The 25,044-nt window shown below is 45.2% G+C and overlaps 1 protein-coding gene across 1 annotated transcript in view; it reads left to right on the forward strand.

Annotated features, from left to right (window-relative positions):
• SH3YL1 (SH3 and SYLF domain containing 1) overlaps positions 1-25,044 on the forward strand; it is a 665,923-nt gene that overhangs the window by 64,145 nt on the left and 576,734 nt on the right. The window contains exon 2 of the mRNA XM_086926395.1: positions 21,089-21,199. Within this exon, the coding sequence (XP_086782521.1) occupies positions 21,089-21,199 (111 nt within the window). The remainder of the gene's footprint in view (positions 1-21,088; positions 21,200-25,044) is intronic.

Genomic DNA, 25,044 nt, shown 5'->3' on the forward strand with positions numbered 1-25,044 from the left:
TCACAAAAGTGAAATACACTGCGTATAATTGAAAGTATGATAAACTGAACCACTGACTCACAGCTCGTGAGCTGTAAAGCCACGTCAAGGCACCAACCTCTTTACAGGCCATTCATACACCTTTCGTACGTGCGACACATACAAAACATTCACACCGCCAGCCGCGGACCCATCACATTTCAACACTCACACAAGCAGACAGCGCCATTCAAGGGCCCATCTCTTTCACACGCCCACATTTCTGACATTGCAACAACACAAAATGATGGACTGCGTGGAGTGTCACTCAACTAGCAGTGTGTGTAGTGACCAACAGAAAGTAACTACTCACACACCGCCAGCCGAGCGCCAGTCCACCGACACCACCATCCAAGCACCAGACCATGCACACCACCAGCCAAACACCACTCAGCGCACACCGTCAGCCAAGTACCACTCCACACACACCACCAGCCAAGCGCCACTCCACGCACACCATCCAGCCAAGCGCCAATCCACACACACCGCCAGTCAAGCACCACTCCGTGCACGGACAGCCAAGAACAACTCCACGCACACCATCCAGAAAAGCGTCACTCCACATACACCGCCAGCCAAGCACCATTCCATGCACAGACAGCCAAGTACCACTCCACGCACACCACCAGCCAAGTGCCACTCCACACACACACCACCAGCCAAGCGCCACTCCACACACACCGCCAGCCAAGCGCCACTCCAAACACACCGCCAGCCAAGCGCCACTCCGTGCACAGACAGCCAAGTACCTCTCCACGCACACCATCCAGCCAAGCGCCACTCCACACACACCGCCAGCCAAGCTCCAGCCCAGGCACACCACCAGCCAAGCACCAATCCCAACACACCACCAGGCAAGAACAAGACCATGCACACCGCCAACCAAACAGACCACGCACACCGCCAGCCAAGCACCAAGTCCACAGACACCGCCAGCCAAGCACCAGTCCACAGACACCGCCAGCCAAGCGCCAAACCATACACACCGCCAGACAATGGACACTACACGCAAACCAACATCATACTTTAGTTTTTTTAAAACACAAATAAAAAACAGAAACACATTGCAAATTGATACAAATCTACTAGCACAACAACTAAATCTAAATACACTACACAAATGCCAACTTTGAAACGGAACAATCAGTTTTAAAGAATAGAGACCAGTCTGTTCACTTTACCACTCATGGATGCTCCCAAAACTTCTTTTGTGTGTGATACATTCTAAAACAAGCAGGCACACACAGCCCAGGGTTAGAAGGACAGTCTGGGCAGTACATACGAACCTCCTTCCGCAAACCTCTTTGCCAACAGACTCTACATCTCCGACTGGGAAAGTCTTTTGAGGTTGTAGGAGGAATTTGATCAGGAAAGTGGCGATCTTTCAATCTGGCAACATCCTCCTCCACTCCAACTCTAGGAACACTTGCCTGTTCCACTAAAGCAAGGATGCCCACTACAGACTCCTGAAACTTCACAAAAGTCATCTTTGACTGAGGACAAGATTGCTGGAACACAACAAAAGCATTAAAGGTTGCCAAGTGGAAAAAATGGACAGCCAACTTTTTGTACCAAATGTAAGACTTACGAAGAGCAGCATACGGTTCCAACCTCTGATCTACTCTGTCAACACCACCCATGTGCCTATTATAGTCCATAATGCACACAGGTTTGTGCACTTCTGCAACCTGACCCCAAATAGTCAACGCTTCAGTGCTTTCATCATGTATGGATGTCAACATGTAGACATCTCTCCTGTCTGAAAACTTCACAGCTAAAAGCTCCTCACAACGCAATGCACTGCACTGTCCCCGAGCAAGCTTTTTACAAACAAGTTCTTTTGGAAAACCTTTAAGGTTACAGCGGATTGTGCTACAAGCAACAGTGTCCACTTTGGCCAATTCCCTGAACAACCGCACACCAGTGTAGAAGTTATCTACATATAAATGATGGCCTTTGTTAAAAAATCCTCTACCAAGTTCCCACACAATTTTCTCAGTCACTCCAAAAGTGGACGGACAACCAGGGGGGTTAATCCTGGATTCCTTACCGGTGTACACCCTGAAATTAGAGACATATCCAGTCTCACTGTCACACAGCATATAAAGCTTAATTCCGTAGCGTGCCCTCTTACTAGGAATGTATTGCCTAAATACCAAGCAGCCTTTGAACAACACCAAAGACTCATCCACTGCAATTTTCTCTCCCAGGATAAAAGATCTCAGAAAATCGATCAACAAAATGATCAAGGACAGGCCGAATCTTGAAAAGACGGTAACAATCAGGGTGATCTCGTGGCAAAGCATCACCATTGTCAACAAAATGCATCATCCGAAGCAGAAGCAAATACCTATCATGACTCATGACTGCCGGAAATATAGCTGTTGCCATCAAGGGACTAGTAGACTAATATGAAGCCAATGATGGTTTCCTAAGCAAGCCCATCAAAAAAGTTAAACCTAAAAACTTTTTCATCTCCTCCAAATTTGTGGGAGTCCACCGGTTAGCTCGAGCATGGGGCTTAAGGATGGCACTGTTCTCCCTCAAAAACTGTTCTGCATACAAATTAGTCTGCTCTATGATCTCTGCCAAAAACACATCATCCATAAACAACTTGAAAAAATCAATTGGCAAAAAGTTTTCAGTGTTCACCCTACACCCTGGAACACCAGTAAATTCAGGCAATGCCGGCTGCACCATGCATGGGGCAACCCACAGGTCAGAACTTTCATCGACAAGTCTCCCAGCCTCAGGCTGCCGCCCAGCTGCCTCCGGCCGCACTACACCAACGTGAAGTCTAGCAGCCCCACGCTGCACCACAGATGCCTCTTGCCGCACTATCGGCACATCAATGTCCTCCTCTGCCACAGGCACTTCATCCACACCAAAAATAGCTTCATCAGCACTCAGGGTATCTTCATCATCAGACGATGCCATGCACAGAGAAAACTCACTACCAGAATCTTCACCTCCCATCTCTGCCTCAGAATCAGAGTCACACTCAGCACCATGGTCAGAGGAAGAATCAAAAAGCATTCCAACAACTTGCTGAGCTGTAATCCGGCGGCTAGCCATTATCCTTACAAATAAAGGAGTCTGCACAAACAACTCAACAACCCCAACACTGTGCAAAGTAAGTTAAAAAATGGAAGCCTTTATCACAAATATCTATATTTAGAAAAAATATACAATTCACTTACAAGAGACAACTACACTCACCAAAGACACATCAAAGAGGCAACGATATCCCACTAGAAAGAAGAAAAAAAAAACTTACATCTACAGAAGGACACATCAAAAACAAATGCAAAACATGTTTTACAATCACAATAAACAGAAACCAAACCTACTCGTATTACTACACACTTTGCAAAAAAAAAACAATTACATTACAATTGAACAAAAGAGGTCTCTTAACAAACACATGCAACTACAGAAACAGCAGAACGGAACCACCAGTAACGGAACCGCACACTGCAACACTCTAAAGAGGAAAGAAAACAATACACATTAGAAGAAACAAAAACAACACACATTACAACAGGCTATGTCACAGGGTATGCCACAAATGGGGTGTCTGTCCCCAAGGGGGAAGATTATAAATCATTATAAACGTGGGCCCCCTGGAAGCAACCCTACGGAGGGCAGAGAGGCCAAATAAAGACACGGCAGAACATACTTTTGAAAACAAATGGGCCCAAGGAAGCAACCCTTGGCCAAGGGGTCGCTCCCTATAAAAAAAAAAAAACCCTGGAGTCTAGCGGGCTTTTCTGCCCCCCCCCCCCCCCTGGGTTCAGATGCGGTCCAAAAAACGGCCGATCTGCCCCAGGGGGGGCAGAAAAGTCTGAAAAATATTACATTCCCCCTAAGGAAGCGACCCTTGCCCAAGGGGTCGCTTCCTTTATAAATATAAATCAATCCCTGGTGTCTAGTGGGCTTTTCTGCCCCCCCTGGGCCCAGATGCGGCCCAAAAAACGGCCGATCTGCCAACAGGGGGGGCAGAAAAGTCTATAAAAAAATTAGGGCCACTAGGAAGTGACCCTTCCCCAAGGGGTCGCTTCCTTTTCATACGTAAACAAATCCCTGGTGACTAGTGGGCTTTTCTGCCCCCCTGGGTGCAGATCGGCCAAAAAAAAACGGCCGATCGGCCCCAGGGGGGGGGGGGGCAGAAAAGTCTGAAAATTATAATGCCCCCCCAAAGGAAGCGACCCTTGCCCAAGGGGTCGCTTCCTGCACAAATAAATTTGCCATAATAACAATCCCTGGTGTCTAGTGGGGCATTCCTGGTGCACGATCGCGACACTGTGCGCGATCGTGCACCAGGAATGCCCTGCATTGGGACATCAGGGGAGAGGAAACACAGTTTCCTCCCCCCCGATGCCTCAAGACACCGAAAACCGGCCCCCACCGGAGCACCAAACACTGACCTGACTGCTGGGCGCGCTGGAAACAAATGGCTTCCAGCGCGTCCAGCGCTTCCTGATGACGTCGGCGCGCGCTGTGCACGCTGACGTCACCAGGAAGCGTGGGGGGCCAGGGGGTGGCAGCGGAAAGTCTTCCGCTGCCACCCCTGCTAAATTGACCAGGATCGATGCCCCAGGGGGGATTGCCAGCGCTCCCCCTCCCGGCTGTACTGATGACGGAGCGGTTCCGTCATCCGCACAGCCCAGCCGATGCTGATGACGGAACCGGGGGGATAGGTACAAGTTAAAGAGAGTTGGGCTCAGTATGGAACCCTGGGGGACACCCTTATCTATGGGCTGGCTACTGGAGGTGAAGTCTCCTATTTGGACTTTGGATGTACGGTTAGTGAGGTAGCTCCTTAGCCAGTTCAGCGCTGTGCCCTCTACACCAAGCTCCCACATGTGGCCCAAGAGGATGACCCGTGAGATGGTGTTGAAAGCTGCAGACAGGTCCAGTAGTACCAAGATGGCAGATTTTCTGGCGTCGGAGGCGTGTTGGATGTTATCAACTATCTCCAGTAGTGCCGTTTCGGTGCTGTGGAAGGCCTGGAACCCGGACTGAAAGGGGTCCAGCAGGTCGTTATTCTCAAGGTGTTCAGACAGTTGATTGTTTACTACTGCTTCCAGGACTTTCCCAAAGAGAGGTAGAAGGGAGATAGGTCGGTAATTATTGTGTTCTTTGGGATCAGAGTTTGGCTTTTTTAAGATGTTTCACTATGACCTCTTTCCAGGTGGATGGTCCAGTGGACAGGGACAGCTAGTTATTGAATAGCTTGGTCAGTCTAGGTGTAACGGCTAGACCGATTTTGGATCTAATTTGGGCAGAAGCTGGGTCAGTGGGGGAGCCTGATTTAATCCTCGAGAGGGTTGATAGGACTTCTTCCTCGGTTGTTGGGTGGAATTCTCTGAGGAGGTTGAGATGAGGGGGAGAGATACCCTTATTCCATTCTGAAGGCAGTGTTCCTGTAGGCTGTGGGAAAGAGCTATGGATGATTTTAATTTTATTCACGAAAGACAGAGCGAGTCAAACCGCTCTTGTGAGTAGGTCTGAGTTGGTTGGAGGGGCGATTAGGGAGGAACTATATGTATTAAAAAGGAAAGTTTGGGCCTGGCAAGAGAGTTAACTTGCTTGGGTGGGTGGCACAATCTGTGCTGCAGGCCCTGGTAATATTTGATTTATAGGCCCTGGGCACATTTAGTGCCCTTTAGTAGGGACTTATAAGTAAATTAAGTATGGCAACTGTGGATATGCCAGTTACCATGTTTTAGGGAAAGAGCACGTACACTTTAGAACTGGTTAAGTGCCCTGAATACTAAGGCCAGCAAAAATGAAGTCAGCTAAACAGTAGGTCAGAAGGCTAAAAGGTCAGGGGATACCATGACAAGAATACCATATCTAACAGTTGGCTTATTATCAGTGAGTAGAATCCAAGCGACTCCATGTAAAGACTGTAGAGTATCGGGCAAGATGGAGCCATGAGAGACTAGTCAGGTGGTATGTATCTTCAGGAACATGATGATGTTCGTTTGCATGAACCGCTGTTGGATCGATAAGCAGGAGAAGAACCAGCAAAGGACGTTGCAGGTGAATTCCCTACAGAAAGTCAGAGTGTGGATGAGGGTGGTTTGTGCCAGATTGTTGAAGGTGGTTCAGAGATCCAGCAATGATGGAAGGCAGTACAATCAGTATTTATACACCTCCTCTTTTGAGGTAGAAAAGTGAAATTAATCTGGGAGTAAGATTTGTAGGCACTACAAAACCAAAGGTGATGCATTTGAAACAGCACTATAGCTTTTCTATTGGTATCTTTGGTGCCTTGCCAACTTCCAGTTTGTAATTCAGTAACGCATAACATCCTATGGGTGTCTTTTTCTTTATCCTTTGCCATAAATTGATGAGAACCATATGTACCTTCCTCTAACAGTATGCTTTCTGTATATCGGTGTTAGTCATTTATATATTTTATACATTTATATTTATTGTTACAGTGGATGACCAATTCAACCCAGACAGGTAACTGCACTTGGTCGTTGCTCTGCACAGAGGAACTGGTTTTGCTTTCAGCGGCACATCGGAACTGGTTTTGCTTTATGCGGTCCATCGGCATTCCTTAGTCGTCACATAGTTCGACTGTAGAACAAGTTGAGCAAGCTGAGTTGTACTGACAGTAAGACTAGAATGCTATTTTTAAACCACGTGACGCTTGTTAATTATTAAGCTCTTCTGCGCAGGTACTGTTTTTGTGTCTAGTAAAATTCTGAATATCGGTGGATGTTTTAAACACAGATTGCAATGGACGTCCTCATGAAATGATAGGTTTGCCACATAGTCCTGCATTTTATGGACTCCTAAATACTACTCACGATCATGTCATCATAGTTGGCCTTTTACTGCTGCTCTGTGTTACCTTTGCTCTCATTTTGTCTTCTAGTACCCGCCCTACCTGCCCCGTAAAGAGCTTTGAAGCGATGTAACAGCCGCGTTAGTGCTATACAAAACGAGGAAAAAAAGAGAAAATAAGATGCACTTCGTTATATGGACTAATAGTGTGCCATCCGGGGTCTCTGTAAGCCTGTCAATATATTTAATATTTTCCACTTCGCTCCTCTGGGAATTTAGTTATTCTTTGAAAACCTTTACTGTGCTCTAATTTCACGGTCTGGAACTGGTAGCTCAAGTTGGTGTCACAGGCCTGTCTGTACTGCATTCACCAGCTTGAGCATTGGGGTTATGGGATTGTGCTTGCCGGACAAATAATACCAAGTTAAATCAGAAAAGTTGAATTTTTTGATAGGCTTGCCTTCCAGAAATTGTTCTCTTTTTACATACCACACTTTCATTTCTGTCCCACCGTAGAACACTAAACATCCCAGAGTCCTCATCAATGAGTGAAGGTTTCCCACCTTAGCTTCTGAAATAACCATGCGCTCCTAAAAGATTCTGTTTGTTTTTGAACTGTCACAATTGAAGAGATTGCTATAGTCTGAAATGCATATGTTCCTCGTTATAACGCACATTTCCTCTTGCATATGGTGAAAGACGGCTATGTTCTTTGTTGGCAATTGTCCTATAGTTAAATCCTTGCTTCAAATCAGTCTGGATTTATAAAGCGCTGCTGCATCACTCATGAGGGTCTCGAGGCGCTGGGGCATCATGTTTGTGCTGCCTGTCGCACATCCAGGTCTTGAGGTCCTTCCTGGACTGTTGGAGCAATGGTGAGGCTCCGAGTTGCAGGGGAGGTTGTCCAGGCCTTGGCTGCCAGATGGGGAAAAGGGTGGCCTAAACTGATCGTCAGTAACGCCTCGGGTGGATGCTAGGTCAGAGGTTCACATATTTTAGTAGCCCCCGATGATTGTCTTTTCTGCGCCTCCCTCTTCTATGAGGTGAGAAAGGCTGTCCTTTACCTGAGGATGGATGGGTATTCGGGCCCTCTGAATGCTTGGTCCAGCGCGGGAGACAGGCATTTCTCCCGTGACTTGACTTTGGCACGAACCACCAGAGCGGATGGCTGTGGTCCATGGGTGGAACTGTTTGCATTTGCAGAGGCCGGCTCAGGGGCCGGGGCCATAACCTGCGCCGTGCCCCAGTGGAAAACAGGTTCTGGGCGCCCTAAAACGCGTAGAAGCCAGCCAGATGGAGATGCCCACCCGCCAAAAGAGCGCCCAGTGGCGTCAAAGGAGGACCAATGGGCAAGCAGCGCTATGTTTGAACCCCCCCCCCCCCCCCCCCCCCCCCCATCAGGGGGCTCCACCTGAGCACTAAGGGGAAAAATTGGGGAATATAAGTCGCCGCTCTGCCAGGTAGTTCCTAAAATCGTGGAGCAGGGAGAGCGGCGCATCGGACGGAGTTCTGCAGACCCACACCTAAGTAACAGAAGTGTTGCAGTGCTGGACAGTTACACTGGTGTTAGCGGAAATTGGTACAATGATTGGCTAAAGAGACACACCGGCTGGCGGTGTGTAGGATGAGGGGCACTCACTTTTGGATGCCGCACGGAAGGGTGAGGTGGCCGCACCAAGGAGGGGAGTAGCACAAGGAGACCGCGCTTGCGGCCCAGACCCGGCCTGACGGCAGGGAACAAAAGGTAGCGAGCTTGGGGCTTAACTCAAGGGAGAGAAGCTACCCTCCACTACACGCAGAGGGCTTGGGTGATCAACCAAATGGTGGTCCCAAAAATAACCGACAAAGAGGACTACCAAGGACTAACAAAAGAAACTGGTTTGGGCGTGCCATTTACGAACAGAAATGTACCACAAGAGTATTGGCCCAGGAGGGCTTATGACATGTATGATTTATGACCAACATACGGCAGTTCGCAAATGACAAATGTATAACCAGCATGTGTACAATCCTAATAAAACTGCGGCCAACAACGACCACAACATATACACTCATTGTTGGCTAACTTTATTGGGATGGCGGCAAGTGGGCGGAGGGGGCATAGGTATGTCTTCCACGGAATGGGCACGGTGCGAGGGTTATACGTAATACCAAGCAGAGCTGTTCCTGGCAGAAAGAGCTAGGTAGAAGCCTTAAAAATGTATACACCCTTACTAAGCCCGGTCTTTAATTGGCTTGTGTACGTAAGTAGGAACTGAACAACACAGCCTCGTCTTCCTGTGTAAGGTTTCACGAAAATGCAACCTCGTGTTCCATAAATTAAAAACATAATAAAAAAAACCAGGATTCTGTCTTGAGGAAAAACTGCTAAAAAATAACTGAACGCATTGGTACGCTGTAGTTACAATTCTCTATGCAGTACATAGTCCACGCGTTGATATTCAATTGAGTTCGGTTTCCCTAAATAGCTCCTACCTTTTGATAATATGCCTTGAAGCGCAGTACTTGGCAAGGGTACACGTCCTTGCTGAGTTCTTAAACTGCACAAACGACACCACACTCACATGTACAAGTTATCTTTATGATGAAGTCAAAGAAATTCGTTAATCGATGCGATGAAGCTTACATTCAAGTTTTGAGTAAATTAATATTTCTCCAACTTTTTGAAGAGTTCTAGAAATATACTGATACATAAGAAAATATACATGTACTCCGTTCCACATGTGCAGAGCTGTGCATCAAAAGTGAATTTAAACGGAAGAATATTTGAAAGTCAAAACGTGAACAAAGATTTTATCTAAATTAGTAGGGATTCATTGTATAGAAATCAGCTGTAGAGAGTTCCCTTGAATAGCCATAGACAGAGTGCCTAGAAACCAAGATGTTGTAGCTGCTGGTTCAGAAGTTTCATTTTATTAATGAATCCAAAAATCTACAGTTTACTTATGCAAAGCAGAACCAGGTCCATACACTGAAATGGACATTTTTTCTCAATGACCCCTATTCCTTCGCATGAGGTTATGGACACAGGATCGTAGGGCGTGGCAAGGGTTTTAACACATGACCATTACAGTTTCCCTATGTCATAAACTGTATTTTTCGGGGCTGTCTTACTGGGTTCTCTTCAGTAGTCCAATGTAATCCCATTTCTGTCAACCTTCGTCCTTTTACTGGGTGAGCTTCTAGACTATAGACTTGGAATAGGGTTCAGTATATAAACCTGGCTTCCAGAGTTTCCCTCTTCCTTCTGCCCTCCTCTGTTTCGAATAACCTTCCCAGTTTTCCGGCTTGCCTGTATCTCCACTTCTCCCCTGTATCTCCCAGCTTCCAGCATCTTCCCACCCTAAAGCCAGGATTATCTGGATGAAACTTCAGACCCTGTCTATCCCTCCTTCGAGCATTGGAGATTGGTGAGTGGTATGTTCGGCATCTCCTTCCCTCCAAACTTTTAATAAGAGATCGAAGAATTGAAGACTTGGCTCCAACCCCACACAAGTCATACCGCCCCTCTTCATAGACTGTTGCCCCATGCTCTGGAGCCAAGACTGTTCTGTGGCTGACCATATGTCCTTCATGCTCTCAACAATAAGACTTGCCCGGGTAAGTGGCAATCCCCTGTTCTTTAGGGTGTGGACCTTTTGTTGATGCTGTCACTACTGCAGTAAGTTAATGTCACCAGAGGGACGTTGGCGAATGTTGTTCCACATAGTAAACTAAGGGTGGTTTCCTTCCCAACCTATATGGGCCATCCTAGTCTGTGGTTGCCTTGCATGTGCAACATAATATGCACAATTCTGTGTAACAGTTGTTTCATTATCATTCAGCGCATTCCCACCAGATGTAGTTTCCTGGTGTATTGGAGCCACTGGTTCCCATTGATCTGCTTGAAAACACATTTTTCAATTGGCATTGTTACACACAAAGATTATTTTTGTGCATGTTAAGTACTACAAATCTGCCTGTTAATCTCAAAAGACCCAGAAAGAAAGGACATTGGGATGGTCATATCAACATGTCGATATTAAAGAGAAGGAGCTTATATTCATCAGTCCTCAATGCCAAATAGCTTTAGTAGAACTAGTAGTTATACCTTGGGAATGCAATGTTATGGTTTGTGGTTCACCCTAACAATCCTTGTAAGGGTGTACAACAAAAGTCACTAAATAAACCAGTGCTGAATTCTGTGGTAGCTTGGCACAAAACTAGTGAGGCTTAACCTAGAGGCAATGTGTGAAGTATTTATGGAGTATTCGAACAGTAATGGAGTGAAAAGAAAGGTCGCACTCCAATTTAGAAACCTAGAAAATGTTTTAATAAATTGATACCAGATCGACAAACATGCAATCAGTACAATCGAAGATATGCAATTTTAAACTTTGAGGTGGATATAATGTCTAAAAGCACAAATCGCTAACTGAGGGTATTTGTTTGCGTTGGAGCGGGACAAAGTCATAAGTTCAGGCCGACTGAAATGGGGCACAGGCGGGCAGAGGACCATGTTTAGTTTGCTTAGAGTTGGTCCTTATGTCTTTGGTGCGATGTCTGCGTGGTGTTACTTTGTGAGCCTTTCGGATGCTTTAGGCCAGTTCTCATGGCTCTTTCTGCCAAGCAGAGGGGCTTTGCATTTCTTGGCATTGGTTCAGATGAAGCTCTCAAGTATGCGCCAAGGCTTTACGGGGATTTGTGTCACTTCGCACCAGATATGATGGAACCTTCAGTTAGGCAAGGAAAAGGTCTCTCTGGTTTGTGCCAGCCAAGGGTTCAGGACGAGGTGAGGTACCTCTTAGGAATCAGGGACTCGCTCCAGCAGAGACCAGTAGGGTTCTTCTTATTATATTATTCAGGCAGGACCAGTGCAACAGGTCATCTGGGCAGTTCAAGGAGGCCTCATGTGCTTGTTCCCTGTAGCTCACACAGGGGGTCAGACATTTCATCTTTGGAGTACTTTGGGTAGCCTGGGATGAAGGTAGCAGGTCCAGCCTTCCTTCTCAGAGAGCAGGCCGGGTCTCCAGCATCAGTGTAGTCCTCTAGAGAACAAGGCAGACCTTTTTCTGTAGTGTTCACAGGCCCAGGAGTGTACTGAAGAATTGTTCTGATGGCCCAATACTTGACTGGTTCCAGCACTTGAAGTGGGGGAGTTTTTAAGGCTACCCCCACATCTGGTTCAGGAAAGTTCCTTCCTTCCCCTGCCAAGGCTTCAAGAAGTTTAGGGTGACGAAAGGTTAGTGTCAGGTTCCTTTGTGTGTACTAGAGCCAATCTTTTGAAATGCAAGTAGGACAATGAACACCTCTGCCCGCAACCATCTTGCCAATACCTAGTCCCACTTTGTCTCACTGTCTGGGAGGAATGCACAAAGGCCAACTGCCAAGTTATTTAGTCGTGTGACCCAGGAGACCGACAGCAGGCACAAAATGGTTAGGACAAGAAAACGTCAACTTTCTAAAAGTGACATTTTCAGAATAGTTCAGATTTAAAATTACATTTCTTCTAATTGCAAACATGACCACTCTACCAATTAAAAGTTAGCATTCATTAAATGTAATAAAGTAGCCCAATGTTATCCAATGGGAGGGACAGGCCTTGTAGCAGTGAAAATCTAATTTAGGAGGTTTTCTCTACAATACATGTAAAACCTAAAAACACTTCCTACTTTTTAAATACAATGCATCCTACCCTCTGGGCTTTTAGGGCCTACCTTAGGAGTGAAATCTATATACTAACCAGCACTGGCAAAGGCAATCTGTCTTGACAGTGGCTAAGCTCTGAGCTTTTGGCGGTGTCAACGTGAATGTTTTTTAATCCTATGTTTGAGAGGCTGTTGATGGGTTATGTGTGCCTGTGTTCAAATGGGTGTGATATTACTTGAAGTGTGCCAAAATGGGGTATAAGACAGACCCTGCAGAAAATATTACCATGTCACTGCAGGAAAATCCAGACATGTTATATCAACAATAAGCTGGCTTTATCGCTGCAATAATAAGGGCCTATCACAAGATTGGTAGTGGTTCAGTTCTGCCCGAAATTACAAATTGGTATATTTTACTGCACACGGATTTACTTGATGTGGTATATCCCAGATACAGTCTCATTAATCAACAGTTGGTGGAATATGTGCCCGGTAATAGCAGAAAAAAAATACAGGAATCCCACTCCGAGCCCAGAACCCTAATTGATGTGGTAACCCAGTAACCGGCATCGCTGCATTGGAGAGCCTGTGATTGCCTGTGGTTACAGAAAAACAGGAGGGGGGACTTACTCATGGCATTACTCCAATTTGATGCTTCAGTGCAGTTTTCTGCTTATGTCGACCACCCCCCACCCACCCACATGCGCGTCAGCCTGTAGAGAAGGTTTATGCCTGACAGAAAGTTGAACTGCTAACTAGTGACACAGGTCTGGAAAGAGCGCGTGCAAGCCAAAGACTCAGTGCGTTTGAGTTGCTTTTCTTTCAACATTTTTCTTTCAACATTTTTCAGACAACAACACATTTACTTTGTGCCCTTGGAGGTTATACCTCTTATACCAAAGCCAAAGACATTATATTTATTTAGCGATCAAACTGGGAGGTATATTTAACTACCTTGGTTATTGCCAGCCTCTGGTCAAGTGCATTTTCATCTTGGGCTCAGTAAAGAGAAGCTAGCTTTCGCCTGTAATCTGCATAGATAAAAGGCGAGCCGCCGACGTAACAACAAAAAAAATAATAATAAAAGGGAAAATGCAGCCAAGCTAACTTAAAAAAAAGTTAATCAATTCAGTTTCTTTGTTGCTTCCAGACTCAATAAAATTGGTATCACAAAGCTGGACTGAAATGTACACTGCAGAGTTTAAAAAAAATTGCTCTGAGATTTCTCTCCATGGGACACCCTTGAGTAGTTTTTGTCTCCGGTCCTTTTCATGGGCATCAGGCATATTGAGATCCTGTGGGCTGGAATGGACCATGACTGATACGAGGTGGAGCCTGTTTTGTGGATGGAAAATTAGTCCTGTTGTTTAAGCCTGGCAGAAGTCCTCCTGCCTTCCTGGCCGTATGGCTTTTAATGAAACCATCCACAAAACGAGGGACGGGAGGAAGCATTGAAAGAAAGAAAGCTGTGTGCTGGGGCTGAGCATGTCCGGGGGTGTCATACAGTAATTAAAAAAAAAAGTCCTGCAACAATGCAATAAAATAGCCACTGCGAATGTTTAGCGGCACTTGGGCGCAGTGCTTGTGGATGGCTAAAGTCTAGAGGAGGCATCACACATTCATGCCATGGGCCATTTGGGAGAAGTAACAACTGAGCAAAGGTGGAGCCAGCAAAGGGCAAGCTTATGAGCACGTTGAAGTCCACAACCGTAGATACAGCATATCTCGGTTCGAGACCGCGCATGCGCGCCATCTAGAGCCGAGACCTAAAAGCAAGGTTTAGTCCTGACGAGACGTTTATTTTGCAAGGTCAAAATGGCAGTTAAAACTGCATAACAGGCTGCATTGGCAGGCCTGAGACATGTTTAAAAGGGGTTCTGAAGTGGGCGGCAAAATGAGTGCACATTGTGAAGGAACTCGCCAGCTCCAACGTCCTCCCGCCGTCACAAGACCTCTGCGACTCTCTAGCCACCTTCTTCCATCGCAAGATCCTAGACCTCCATGACAGCTTCAACACTCAGACCCCCCCACCAGCCGCCACACCTTAGACTCACCGGCCCCCAGTCACACCGGCCTCCTGACCTCCTGGAACCACATCGACGGACACCCTCAAAACCATGAACACCATCCACTCAGGCTCACTGTCAGACCCCTGCACCCACCACATCTTCAACAAAGCGAGCTCCATCATCGCACCCCAACTCTGAAAGATCCTCAACAACTCATTTGAGACCACCACCTTCCCGGAAAGCTGGAAACGCACATAGATCAATGCCCTACTAAAGAAACCCAAGGCAGACCCAAAGGACTTCAAGAACTTCTGGCCCATCTTCCTGCTACCGTTCCCTGCGAAAGTCATCAAGAAGATCGTTAACAGACCATTGACCCGATTCTTCGAAGAGAACAACACCTTGGACTCATCCCAGTCCGGATTCCGCAGCAACCACAGCACCGAAACTGCCATCATCGCCGCCACCGACAACATCAGGACCCTGCTGGACAATGGCGAAACCGCGGCCCTCATCCTCCTATACCTCTCGGCTGTCTTCAACACCGTCTGCCACCACACCCTACGCACAGGCCTCCACAATGCAGGGATCTGCGACAAAGCCCTGGACTGGATCACCTCCTTCCTCACCCTCCATTCCGATCCGATGCCACCAAGATCACCTGCGGAATACCCTAAGAATCCTTCCTCAGCCCGACCCTCTTCAACGTCTACATGACACCACTCGCCAACATCGTCCGATCACTCAACATCCTCTCATATGCTGGACGACACCCAGCTGATCTTCTTCCCCCACCAAAGACCCCATCTCTGCCAAAACCAACTTCCACGAAGGAATGAAGGCTGTGGCTGAATGGATAAAGAACAGTCGCCTGAAACTGAACTTGTAAAAGACAGAGGTCCTCAGCCTCTGCTCCATCCCCTCCGCCTGGGAGGACTCCTGGTGGCCGGCATCGCTGGGAGCTGCAACAACACCCACTAACCATTCACGCAACCTGGGGTTCATCCTTGACTCATCACTGTCAATGACCCTGAAAGTCAACACTGTCTCCTCCTCCTGCTTCAACACCCTCTGTATGCTTTGCAAGATCTACAGATGGAACCCCACCGGAACCAGGAGGACGGTTGCCCAGGCACTCGTCACCAGCAGGCTGGACTATGGCAACACCCTCTACGCGGGAACCACGGCCAAACTCCAGAAGAGACTCCAATGCATACAGACCGCCTCTGCACACCTCATCCTCTACATCCCCTGCCTTAGCCACATTACTGCCCACCTGAGGGAACAGCACTGGCTCCCCTTCCTCAAGAAGATCACTTTCAAGCTCCTCACCCATGCTCACAAAGCACTCCACGATGCCAGACCATCATACCTCAACAAACTTCTCACCTTCTACACTCCCATCCGGCGGCTTTGCTCCACGGACCTCACCATCGCCACCATTCCACGCATCCACCGCATGACCACCGGCGGCAGATCCTTCTCCCACCTCACCGCCAAAACATGGAAAACCCTCTCCATCCACCTGCGACAGACATAGGACCTGCTGACCTTCAGGAGACTTCTCAAGACTTGATTTTTCGATCAGTAGCAGGCCTTGAGACCCTCACAGGTAAGTAGTGTGCTCTACAAATTTTGATTGATTGAGTGCTGTAGGCCAACTAGTTTGTAAAAAACAGAGTGCCAGCCGCACAATTACTTTAACTCCTTCTTTTGAGGAAGAAACCAAGTGAAACTCCTGGGTTTATCTGGGTATCGTACTTTTACCCTTTTTCTTTTTATTGTTTTCAAATTTTCTATTTCATGTATGAAAAGAACACTTTTTCGTATTTTTGTTCACGTAAAAAGACAATTATTCATACCACAAAACATTTTGAGACATACAAACACCTAATTGTATATACACACTGGTTCACTTTGATATATACACAAAAATATCTTACAAAAGACCAGAGTTGCGATTGATATGGGTTCGAGATTTCAAATAGACTATTATTGAAAGTCAGAAAAAATTAATAGAAACAACTTAATATGGTTTGCAATTCATTTTACAACCATAGACCACAAATAAATTCCTTTAGTCTATCGACAAACAACTGTCTAATCTCTTTTATGCCGTAGGCCAACTAGTAGCATTTCATTTACAGGCCCTGGGTACATGTAGTATCAGGTCTTTGCTAATGTTACCATGTTTTAAGGAGAGTAGAATAATTTTAGTTCTAGCTAGTAGTGGTGAAGTGCACAGGGTCCTTATGATGGTAACAAAAGCAAATTTCAGAAAACAGGAAGGGTGAAGGCAAAAGGTTTAGTAGTGACTCCGCAGAGAGGGCAAATCCAAAATCTGTCATCCAGACGCTCTTGTAGCCATTTCTCGACTAATATGCTTTTAAATGTATTGACCCCACCCTAGTTCATTTTAGTGCAAATTATTAGAACTCTGTTATATGCCGATTATCCGGGTGTAATTGAACACAATTTTTGATCTTGTTTGCAATTTGGGATGCATTTATACATATACAAAGTCTTCTGATTGTCAGGCACGCTATAGTAGACGTTTTACTGTCTAATAACTGTTTTGAAAATCACACATTACTTCACACTGAGAATTCAGATCCTCCTAGACATTTTCTGTCAATGGTTATCACATGTTGTAGTCATGGTCTTTGGAGAATAATAACAGAAGTACCTGCAGGATTACAACAGATAGGAGTGGATAGCTGAAGTGTTTGCAAACACTACAGCTTTTCTTGCAGTTCAGTTCCAACTGCCTGAAATAAGCCTGGCTGCTTTCGGCACTGCTAGCACTCAGTACAAGTCCTGGCTCTTTTTGGAACTAAATGTCCTAATCCAGCACACCATAGCACACTTATGAAGTATTTCAAACTACAACAACATATCAATATTTTTAACACAGCAGCAGAAGTGAGTTCATTCAGTGGGGTGAGTATCTGTGCCATGCATTTTAGTGAGTTAAAATGTCCAACCAGTGTAAAGGAAAAACATCTCTTCTCTCAGTGCTACATCTCAAACAATCACCAACAACAGAATGTTGCTTAAGAGCTGCAAGATAATTGGTGGATCAGGGACGGTGTTAACCTCAAAGTCTATGAGGCAATGTGTTCCTAGATATGTTTTAAAACAGCATTTTACAATACAATCAATAAAGAAGCACTGACTCAAAGAGACAGCTGGATTACAATTTAGAAAAATTATAAAAATTCAAAGGCACAATATAGAAATAGTAGATTCAAATGCAGAAATAATCTCGCATAGAAACCGTTTGCCATCAAATGCAGAATAATATAATAATGGGCAACACTTGGAGATCCGCAGAGTTTCAAATGTGCAGCAAAACCAAATCTCACAGCATCCCTGAAGGCTCAGCAAAGATCTCAAAAATAGTTCAGGCTAACCCCCCAAATTCAAGCATTTAAATATAGTTATCATACATAGAAATGAAGAATTACAAAATCAGCATGGTATGATCGTAACTCTAACCAATCCTATTTTCCTAGTGTCATATGGTGGTGCTGAAACACAAATAGCAGTGAATGATGATTAATGAATGTAATAAGGTGTGGAAGCATAAAAAGCATATGCATGGGAGGATGCTCATTTGGTTTCAAGCCAAGATGGGTCGAGACCATCTTCAGAAACAACCTTTCAGAAGAGACTCAAAACATGGTTGATTAGGCAGACTTAGAGCTTTTAGTCAAAATCTGCTATTTCCATTTTAGATATTTCTATTTTTAGGTTTTTGGTCTGCTCTTTTAGATAGCAAGCTTCACTTGGGTTATGTGGAGGGCAATCCTAGCATGGATGCACTCCAGTTGGAGTAACCAGGCGCTTCATAAATAAAATACTATCGTTATTATCAAGAAGGACGTTTTTAAAAATAGCAAAATAATTTCTTCTAGCAAGCTCTTCGAGAACAGTGTCATTCACAAATAAACAATCTACTTACTATTGTACATATAGGCTAACATGAAATATTTTGAAAAACATGTTGTTGAGACCTAGTTAGGCTGAGCCAGAAAAACACTGTAATGTATCCCAATAGTTTTGTTTCAACAGTATTGCCTTCTTTGTTGGAAATGGCCTTTTCAGTAGGGTCACCCCAAACGTTTTGCCCTCCTCCTCCCTTTTTTGCTGACTTTGTTTGTTGGCCCTAGGACTCTGCACTTTACCATTGGAAACCAGTGCTAAAGTGCTTGTTCTCACTCCACTAAACATGGTTTAGTTGGCATTTAAGTAAACTAAATATGCTAATTAGGTATAAGTCCCTTGTAGAGTGGTGAACCATATACCTAGGGCCTGTAAATAAAATGCTACCAGTGGGCCTGTAGCACTTCTTGTGCCACCCACTTAACTAGCTCGCTAAAACATGTCCCTGGCTTGCTATTGCAGCCTGAATGCAGTGCCACACTGCCATGCATTGAAGCCCCCTTACCAATTCTTAAACTATTTTTATTGCATATGTCACCCCTAATGTAGGCCCTAGGCAGGGGTCTGTGTAATTGAAAGGTTGGCCAAGTACTCTTAAGTTTTACATCTCCTGGTTTTCACTATTGTGAGGCCTACCACTCTGATAGGATAGCATTGGGGATTCCTGATTACATTTAGTAAGATGTAATTACTGATTGAGAGGAGGTTTATATATCATGTTTGGTACCTATGAAATTGTAATGATAAACCCTTCTTAATGGTAAAGGGTATAGAAATAGGACCTTTAGACCTGCTCAGATTTTTCATTACAAATTTGAAAATTGGTGCCCTCAGTTCTTTGTGCCTGTAGCATGCCTTGGGTCACATGACTGGGTGTTGCTGACAGTTCAATTCCTTCCGGATAGTCACATGATAGCTCGTTTAGGTGTGCCTCAGTGGGCTATCTTCTGGCAGGATGGTGTGGGGGCTGAGCTGATCACGGCCTCACACCTGAATGGCCTGTGCTCTGCTCTCACACAAAGGGCCTAACGATCCAGTATTGTCGCTGCATCCAGCTTGGAGCCAGGACAGGGAGAGTCCAGAAATTACATACGCTTCAAAGAACGTTTGGCAAAGCATCTCCCACCTTCACGAAAAAAGACACTAGAGTATAAAAATACGACCTTCAGGCCCACTCTTCAGTTCACTACAGGACCTAAGTAGGACTATCGGAGGACTGCATGCCGCTGTCACCTGCTGTGTATTCTCCAGACTGTTGCTGTACCTCGATGAACTGCTTTGCTGTTTGGAGCCTGCCTTGAACCCTCCAAGGTTAGATCTGCAGTTGAGCCCTGAATCTTCACCTGCACCCATGATTGACAGAAGTGATTCCAAGGGCTAGTTTAGTTGGCTCCTGTTTGGAGCCACTGGGGCATAACAGACTCTCACCATCTTGAACTGCACCTATACCCAGCCTGAGTGAGTCCTGAACCTCGACATGATCTTCCTCCACTCCCTGACCCTTGGTTGTGGTGCTAAAGCTGCCAGACTGGCATTTCCCAAGATAGAGGACTTTGGCAAAATGTGGCCAAAAAGTCCTCTGATAACCAGGAAGAGCGGGACTAACTTACTCGTCTATGCGCCTGAGGTGCATCGCAGGTCAGATTGACTTTGGAGCTTCTCTTGCTACGTTCTTCTTTGCAGCAGCAAATCCGTTTCAGTGGTCCTTCACAAAAGGAGTATCCCACCATGTGGAACTGTCTTTGGCTGCAGCGTTCTGCTTCTTCTTGCTGGAAAGTTTTCGACTTCTATTTTGGCAGCTTAGTCTAAAGGTAAAATTCTTTACCACAGCTTTGCTCCATGACCATCTGATGACGACACGTCCTCCTTGGACACTCCTGTAGCCTTGCCTCATAGAACTTATACCTTAATCAGCAACTTTTTCTTCAAACATTTTCTAAGTGCCGAAAGTAAGTGCTGACCAGGCCCAATCCACTTCTTGGATCCGAACCATGCTCCATCGCGGTCAGCCTTAATGTTTGACTTTGACGCGGTCTCGCATGACCAGGTGTCCGTAGTTGGTGTGTTGATCTTTTAGGCGCTAGATTTCACTTCAAACTTTCAAAAATCATATATCCGGTTCTCCTGATTGATTTTCTGTCACTTTGGTGTCAAATGTATCAAAGTGTACTCTATTGTCCTAAATAAGTTTCAAATTTTTGTTGGTGTTTTTACTTGTACTGATTGTGTGCTGCATAAATAAGCTACACATTGCCTCTAAGTTAAGCGGACTGTTTTTGGTTCCAAGCTATCCAGGGTTAAGCAGGGGCTAATTTAGTAACTTTTTGTGGTTCACCCTGCAAAGGATTGTGACTGTTTCTTGACCAGGGCTCACAACCCAGTCCGCCAACAACACAATTTCTAACACTCCTTATCTGCATGCGTGTGTGATTTGAGGTGCAGAATAGCTAATATTAATGCACATTTTAGTGTAATTGTACAAAAGCTTCTACACTTGGTAGGCTAACAAACTATTATTATTATTACTGATACACGTTATTTTGTTATTGACATTAATTATGATGCTTATTAGACCACCGAATGCCAGCTCTGTTATGTTTAATGAAAAAGATATAATTACCACAAATTGTAAAAAAAAAAAAGAATTTTTTGAAAATATATGAATTACAATTGTTTGTTTTTCAGTGAATAATCCGATTCCATCCAACTTGAAGTCTGAAGCAAAAAAGGCTGCTAAAATTTTGAAAGAATTTACTGAAATAAGCTCTCGAAGTGGACCGGACAAGATTATACCACGTCAGTATTAAAATGATTTGTAGTTCAAATGTTTTTGCTCCTGCACTTTTTACTGAATTCGTAATTCTAGGCAGAAGCGTGATACGTTTGAAAACATGTGCAATAGTATGTGTTGCTGTTTGAGAGGGCGAGGAGTAATTAAATATACTTGTTGTTAATGTGGGAACACACTTAAGTTATGGACAACTAGTACATAGTATTCTATTCCATCTGTGCATTTTCTTCCATCACCATTCTTCTCAGTGCAGAATGTGTTTTATTAGATGAAATTCAGGAGTGTTGCTGGACTACTAGTTTTAGAGATACCAAATGTTCACTTTATTCTCCCTCTACTAAGGATATAATCTTGGCCTAGAAGTAGACCATCGCCAGCAGGTCCAATACTTTTATATTATAGCTGTACCCAAAAGTATGCTTGCAAATTTGAGTAATCTAAATCCATGTAGATTCACCAATAGTAACGTTGTAGTGAAAGTGACATTACTGTCTCTTTGATCCTGGGTGGCCCTTAAACCATGCCCACACAACCCCTGTTTTGTTGCTGTTGCTTTTAGAGCCTTATTTTACATTTAGGCAAAGTCTACCAGATGATATTGTTAGATTACCAAGAACGTACAGGGGCTTTGAGCCCCCCCGCCCCCCTATTGCTTACTGTAGGTTGGCATTCCTGTCTCTCTCATTTGCCTTCTTATTTATGTCCCAGCTTGATGTAATTTTTGTCACTCCAATGAGAGGTATGTTTTTAATCGGCTGGCTTCAATGCTTCCTCTACTTGCTTTCCAAGCACTACTTTTTAGGTCTCGCCTGAGCCAGCACGTATGTGCTGCTCTGCGAGGCATTTTGTAAGGGCTTCCAACTGGGACCTCATTCATGTACATGTGTGCTTTTTTGCTAACGACCTATTGGCCTTTGCGTGCGTCTTTCTAAGAAAGACAGCACTCAATTGGCCAAAGGCGGTGCATGTCTTACCTTTGCATCCGCCCGCGGCCTAGGGCTTGTGAGAGCAAGCATCAGAGCCATCTGTTTCCAATTATCGCCCATGCGCCTCACGTTCGCGTTAATTGGAAACAGATGGCTGGCAGAATCAGAAAACAAAAGTTGCTGGTATTTCTGTCTGAGAAAAGTAGCAACCCCACAGGAAAACTTATTAGTCAGAAATACAATTGACAAACATGAATGATTTCAAATGCCCCATATGGATGTCTGGGTCACAATAAAACGTAATTTTAGCTAAGAAAAATGTTAGGCTCATTCGTTTAGACGGACAGTATTTGAAGCTCCTGTGAGCGGCAGCAGTCTCCTGGCGCTGCACGCTAGAGATGGGCTGCCTCTGCGCAGCAGGCAGGAGAGTTCACCTGTGACGTCACTGCTGCTGTGCCCGCCTCCGCCGTCATATGTACCGGTACTGGCATCTTACTTAGCCAACAGCATGCTAGAACCTGGCAGCTGCTGGGTGTTTGCCTGCGGGTATGGGGCCGAGGGAGAGAACAGTTGCTGTTTCTCTGGAACAGTTCTTCCAGAGAAAGTCTGGAAGAATACCAACAGGCACTGCTCAATCACAGACCCCGCTGCCTGAGCGCAGGCACCTGGCAAGGGAGGAAGCAAGTCCGTGTTTTCGGTGGCAGTGCTGGAGAAGAAGCTGTTGGAACTCAGCAACTCGCAGCAGAGCATGCAGACGTTGTCCCTTTGGCTTATTCACCACAGGAAGCACTTTCCACTCATAGTCACTGTGTGTGAGTGCGAGTTGCGCAAAGGTAGAGCAGCCAGCGAGAGGGGGTGGGCCAGTACCTTGCACCCCATCATTTCACAAGCCACTACACACCCCATCATTTTACAGGCCAAGACCCACAGCAGTGCACAACACACTTCTCTTCTGCGCAAATAAAAGAGTAGTATAAACAGTATGACCACCAGGCTTGGCACAAACACTGGCACCTTCCCCAACTGACATGCGGACACTGTCGCCACCATAGCACCCACCTTGATTATAAGAGCAAACACTAGCTTCACGAATCTTTAATTATTTAGACCTATCCCAGGGCAAAAGCATTTGCCACAACCAATCCTAATACCAAAGTGCAGATGCAGAAAAAGCTGTGCGCAGCAGACGGTAGCGTTTCGACTCTTTAACATCCACTGTAGCCGGAACACCCTGTGTTGCTCTCAGCTCCATATTCTCGTACTGTCTTGTAACTTCAAAACTCAAATGTATGTTCAGAGCTTTTCATCCGAAAAGTGCACATCCTATTTTCATTTGACCCAACAACTTATTGCGCCAGCGCGGCTTTCCTATAGACGTTAAAGGAAACCTGTAGAGTTCACAGGTTTTCACAGTTCTCATCAGCGGATAAAATATTTCACTGGGTGAATAGTGGAGGCAGCTGTCGATCAAGTATGGAAATGTAGTATTCTTGAGTAGGGTTGAACTTTTGTCTCCATTAACTAGTGCGTGCTGAATTGGTCCCTTTTACACTCATAAACTGAAGAGCCACATCCGGTTTGAAGTGCTAGAACCTGGTGATAAGGTGTGTCCCTTATCACCAGGTGTGACATTTGTTGTAGTGAGAGTTTGAACTGATTTCAAACTGTGAGTCCCGCACTTAATTTGTAAGGTTGTAGTTAACTGCTACATGGCCAATGCTGATATTGTCTTCTCCCACGTGTACAGCGACACGTCCATTAATCGGTATAATTAAATAACCATAGAGAGGAAAAAGAGTAAATCTTTAACACGGTCCAGCGCACATCTTCACCAGAGATGAAGCCATAAATATGTGTAGTGTGCTGTTCCTCCATGACACTGTATTATGTCGAAATGGTGCAGTCGGGATCACCAATTGGTAAGGTTAAGGTTAAGAACACTGAACAAACTGTATTTGTAAGAATTTTAATTATTATCTAGGGTGGGCGAACAAACAACCTCAAGGAATAATCACAACTCTTGTCATGGTGAACTCTTAAAGTTGCTAAAGTTACCTGACCTCAAGCCCCTGGTAGCTATGGCAAAGAACAGAGTGCATAACATAGGGCAATGTGTAAAGTATTTATGCAGAACCCAAAGAGTAGTGAAGTCAAAACACCATGCAATAAAAATCTCAAACTAATTTAGAAAAAAGAGTAATGGGGACCAGAGATGATTTTCTTCTTCAACCAGGTTCACCCGGGTCAAAGATTTTACTGTTTGATTTACTCTTTTGTGTTTCTGGAGCGGCTCCTCTGTAATTCTAAGGTTCTCAGGACCTTGGTGGCAGTACTTACAGAGCAGGACTCTCTCCAGCAGCAAGAACACCAGCAAGCAGGAGGTCAGTCAACTGACCTTTTGAAGTCCATTTCTTTGTCCTGGGTACTAGAGAGAGCAGGTTCAGTCTTTCATGGATCCTCTTTGTCAGACAGTAGGTCCAGTTCTCGTTTAGTCTTTTGTAGGCCGAGAAAGTGTTCAGTCCTATTGCCTTGGAGTGCCACATTTATGGCTGGCACCTGCTAGTGAGTGGGGGAACGCCTGGGCACTTGCTAACGAATATAATTAGGGTTTCCATGGTACCCATAACCACTCTTTCAGTAGTTCCTGTTTACCTTGCTGCTAACAGGCACAAAATGCCATGCGTCAGAGCATTTTTTAGATGGTAAAAGTCTCCAGCCACCCTAAACTAGGGTTGTGGGTGTGCGGGGGAATGCACTATGGCAATTAGACCTCTAAAAATCGACTTGTCAACTCGCTATGATGAGCAAAATTTTGTCAGTGAGCTATTTTTAGGGCCTCTGTTCTGGCACGAGAGCCAGAGGTGTTCATTCAGAAAATAAATAAGCAATAAAGATGAAGCTAACTCTTGTTTTTTATCTCATCA

This window comes from Lissotriton vulgaris, chromosome 6, assembly GCF_964263255.1.
Source record: "Lissotriton vulgaris chromosome 6, aLisVul1.2, whole genome shotgun sequence".
Classification (NCBI taxonomy): Eukaryota; Metazoa; Chordata; class Amphibia; order Caudata; family Salamandridae; genus Lissotriton; species Lissotriton vulgaris.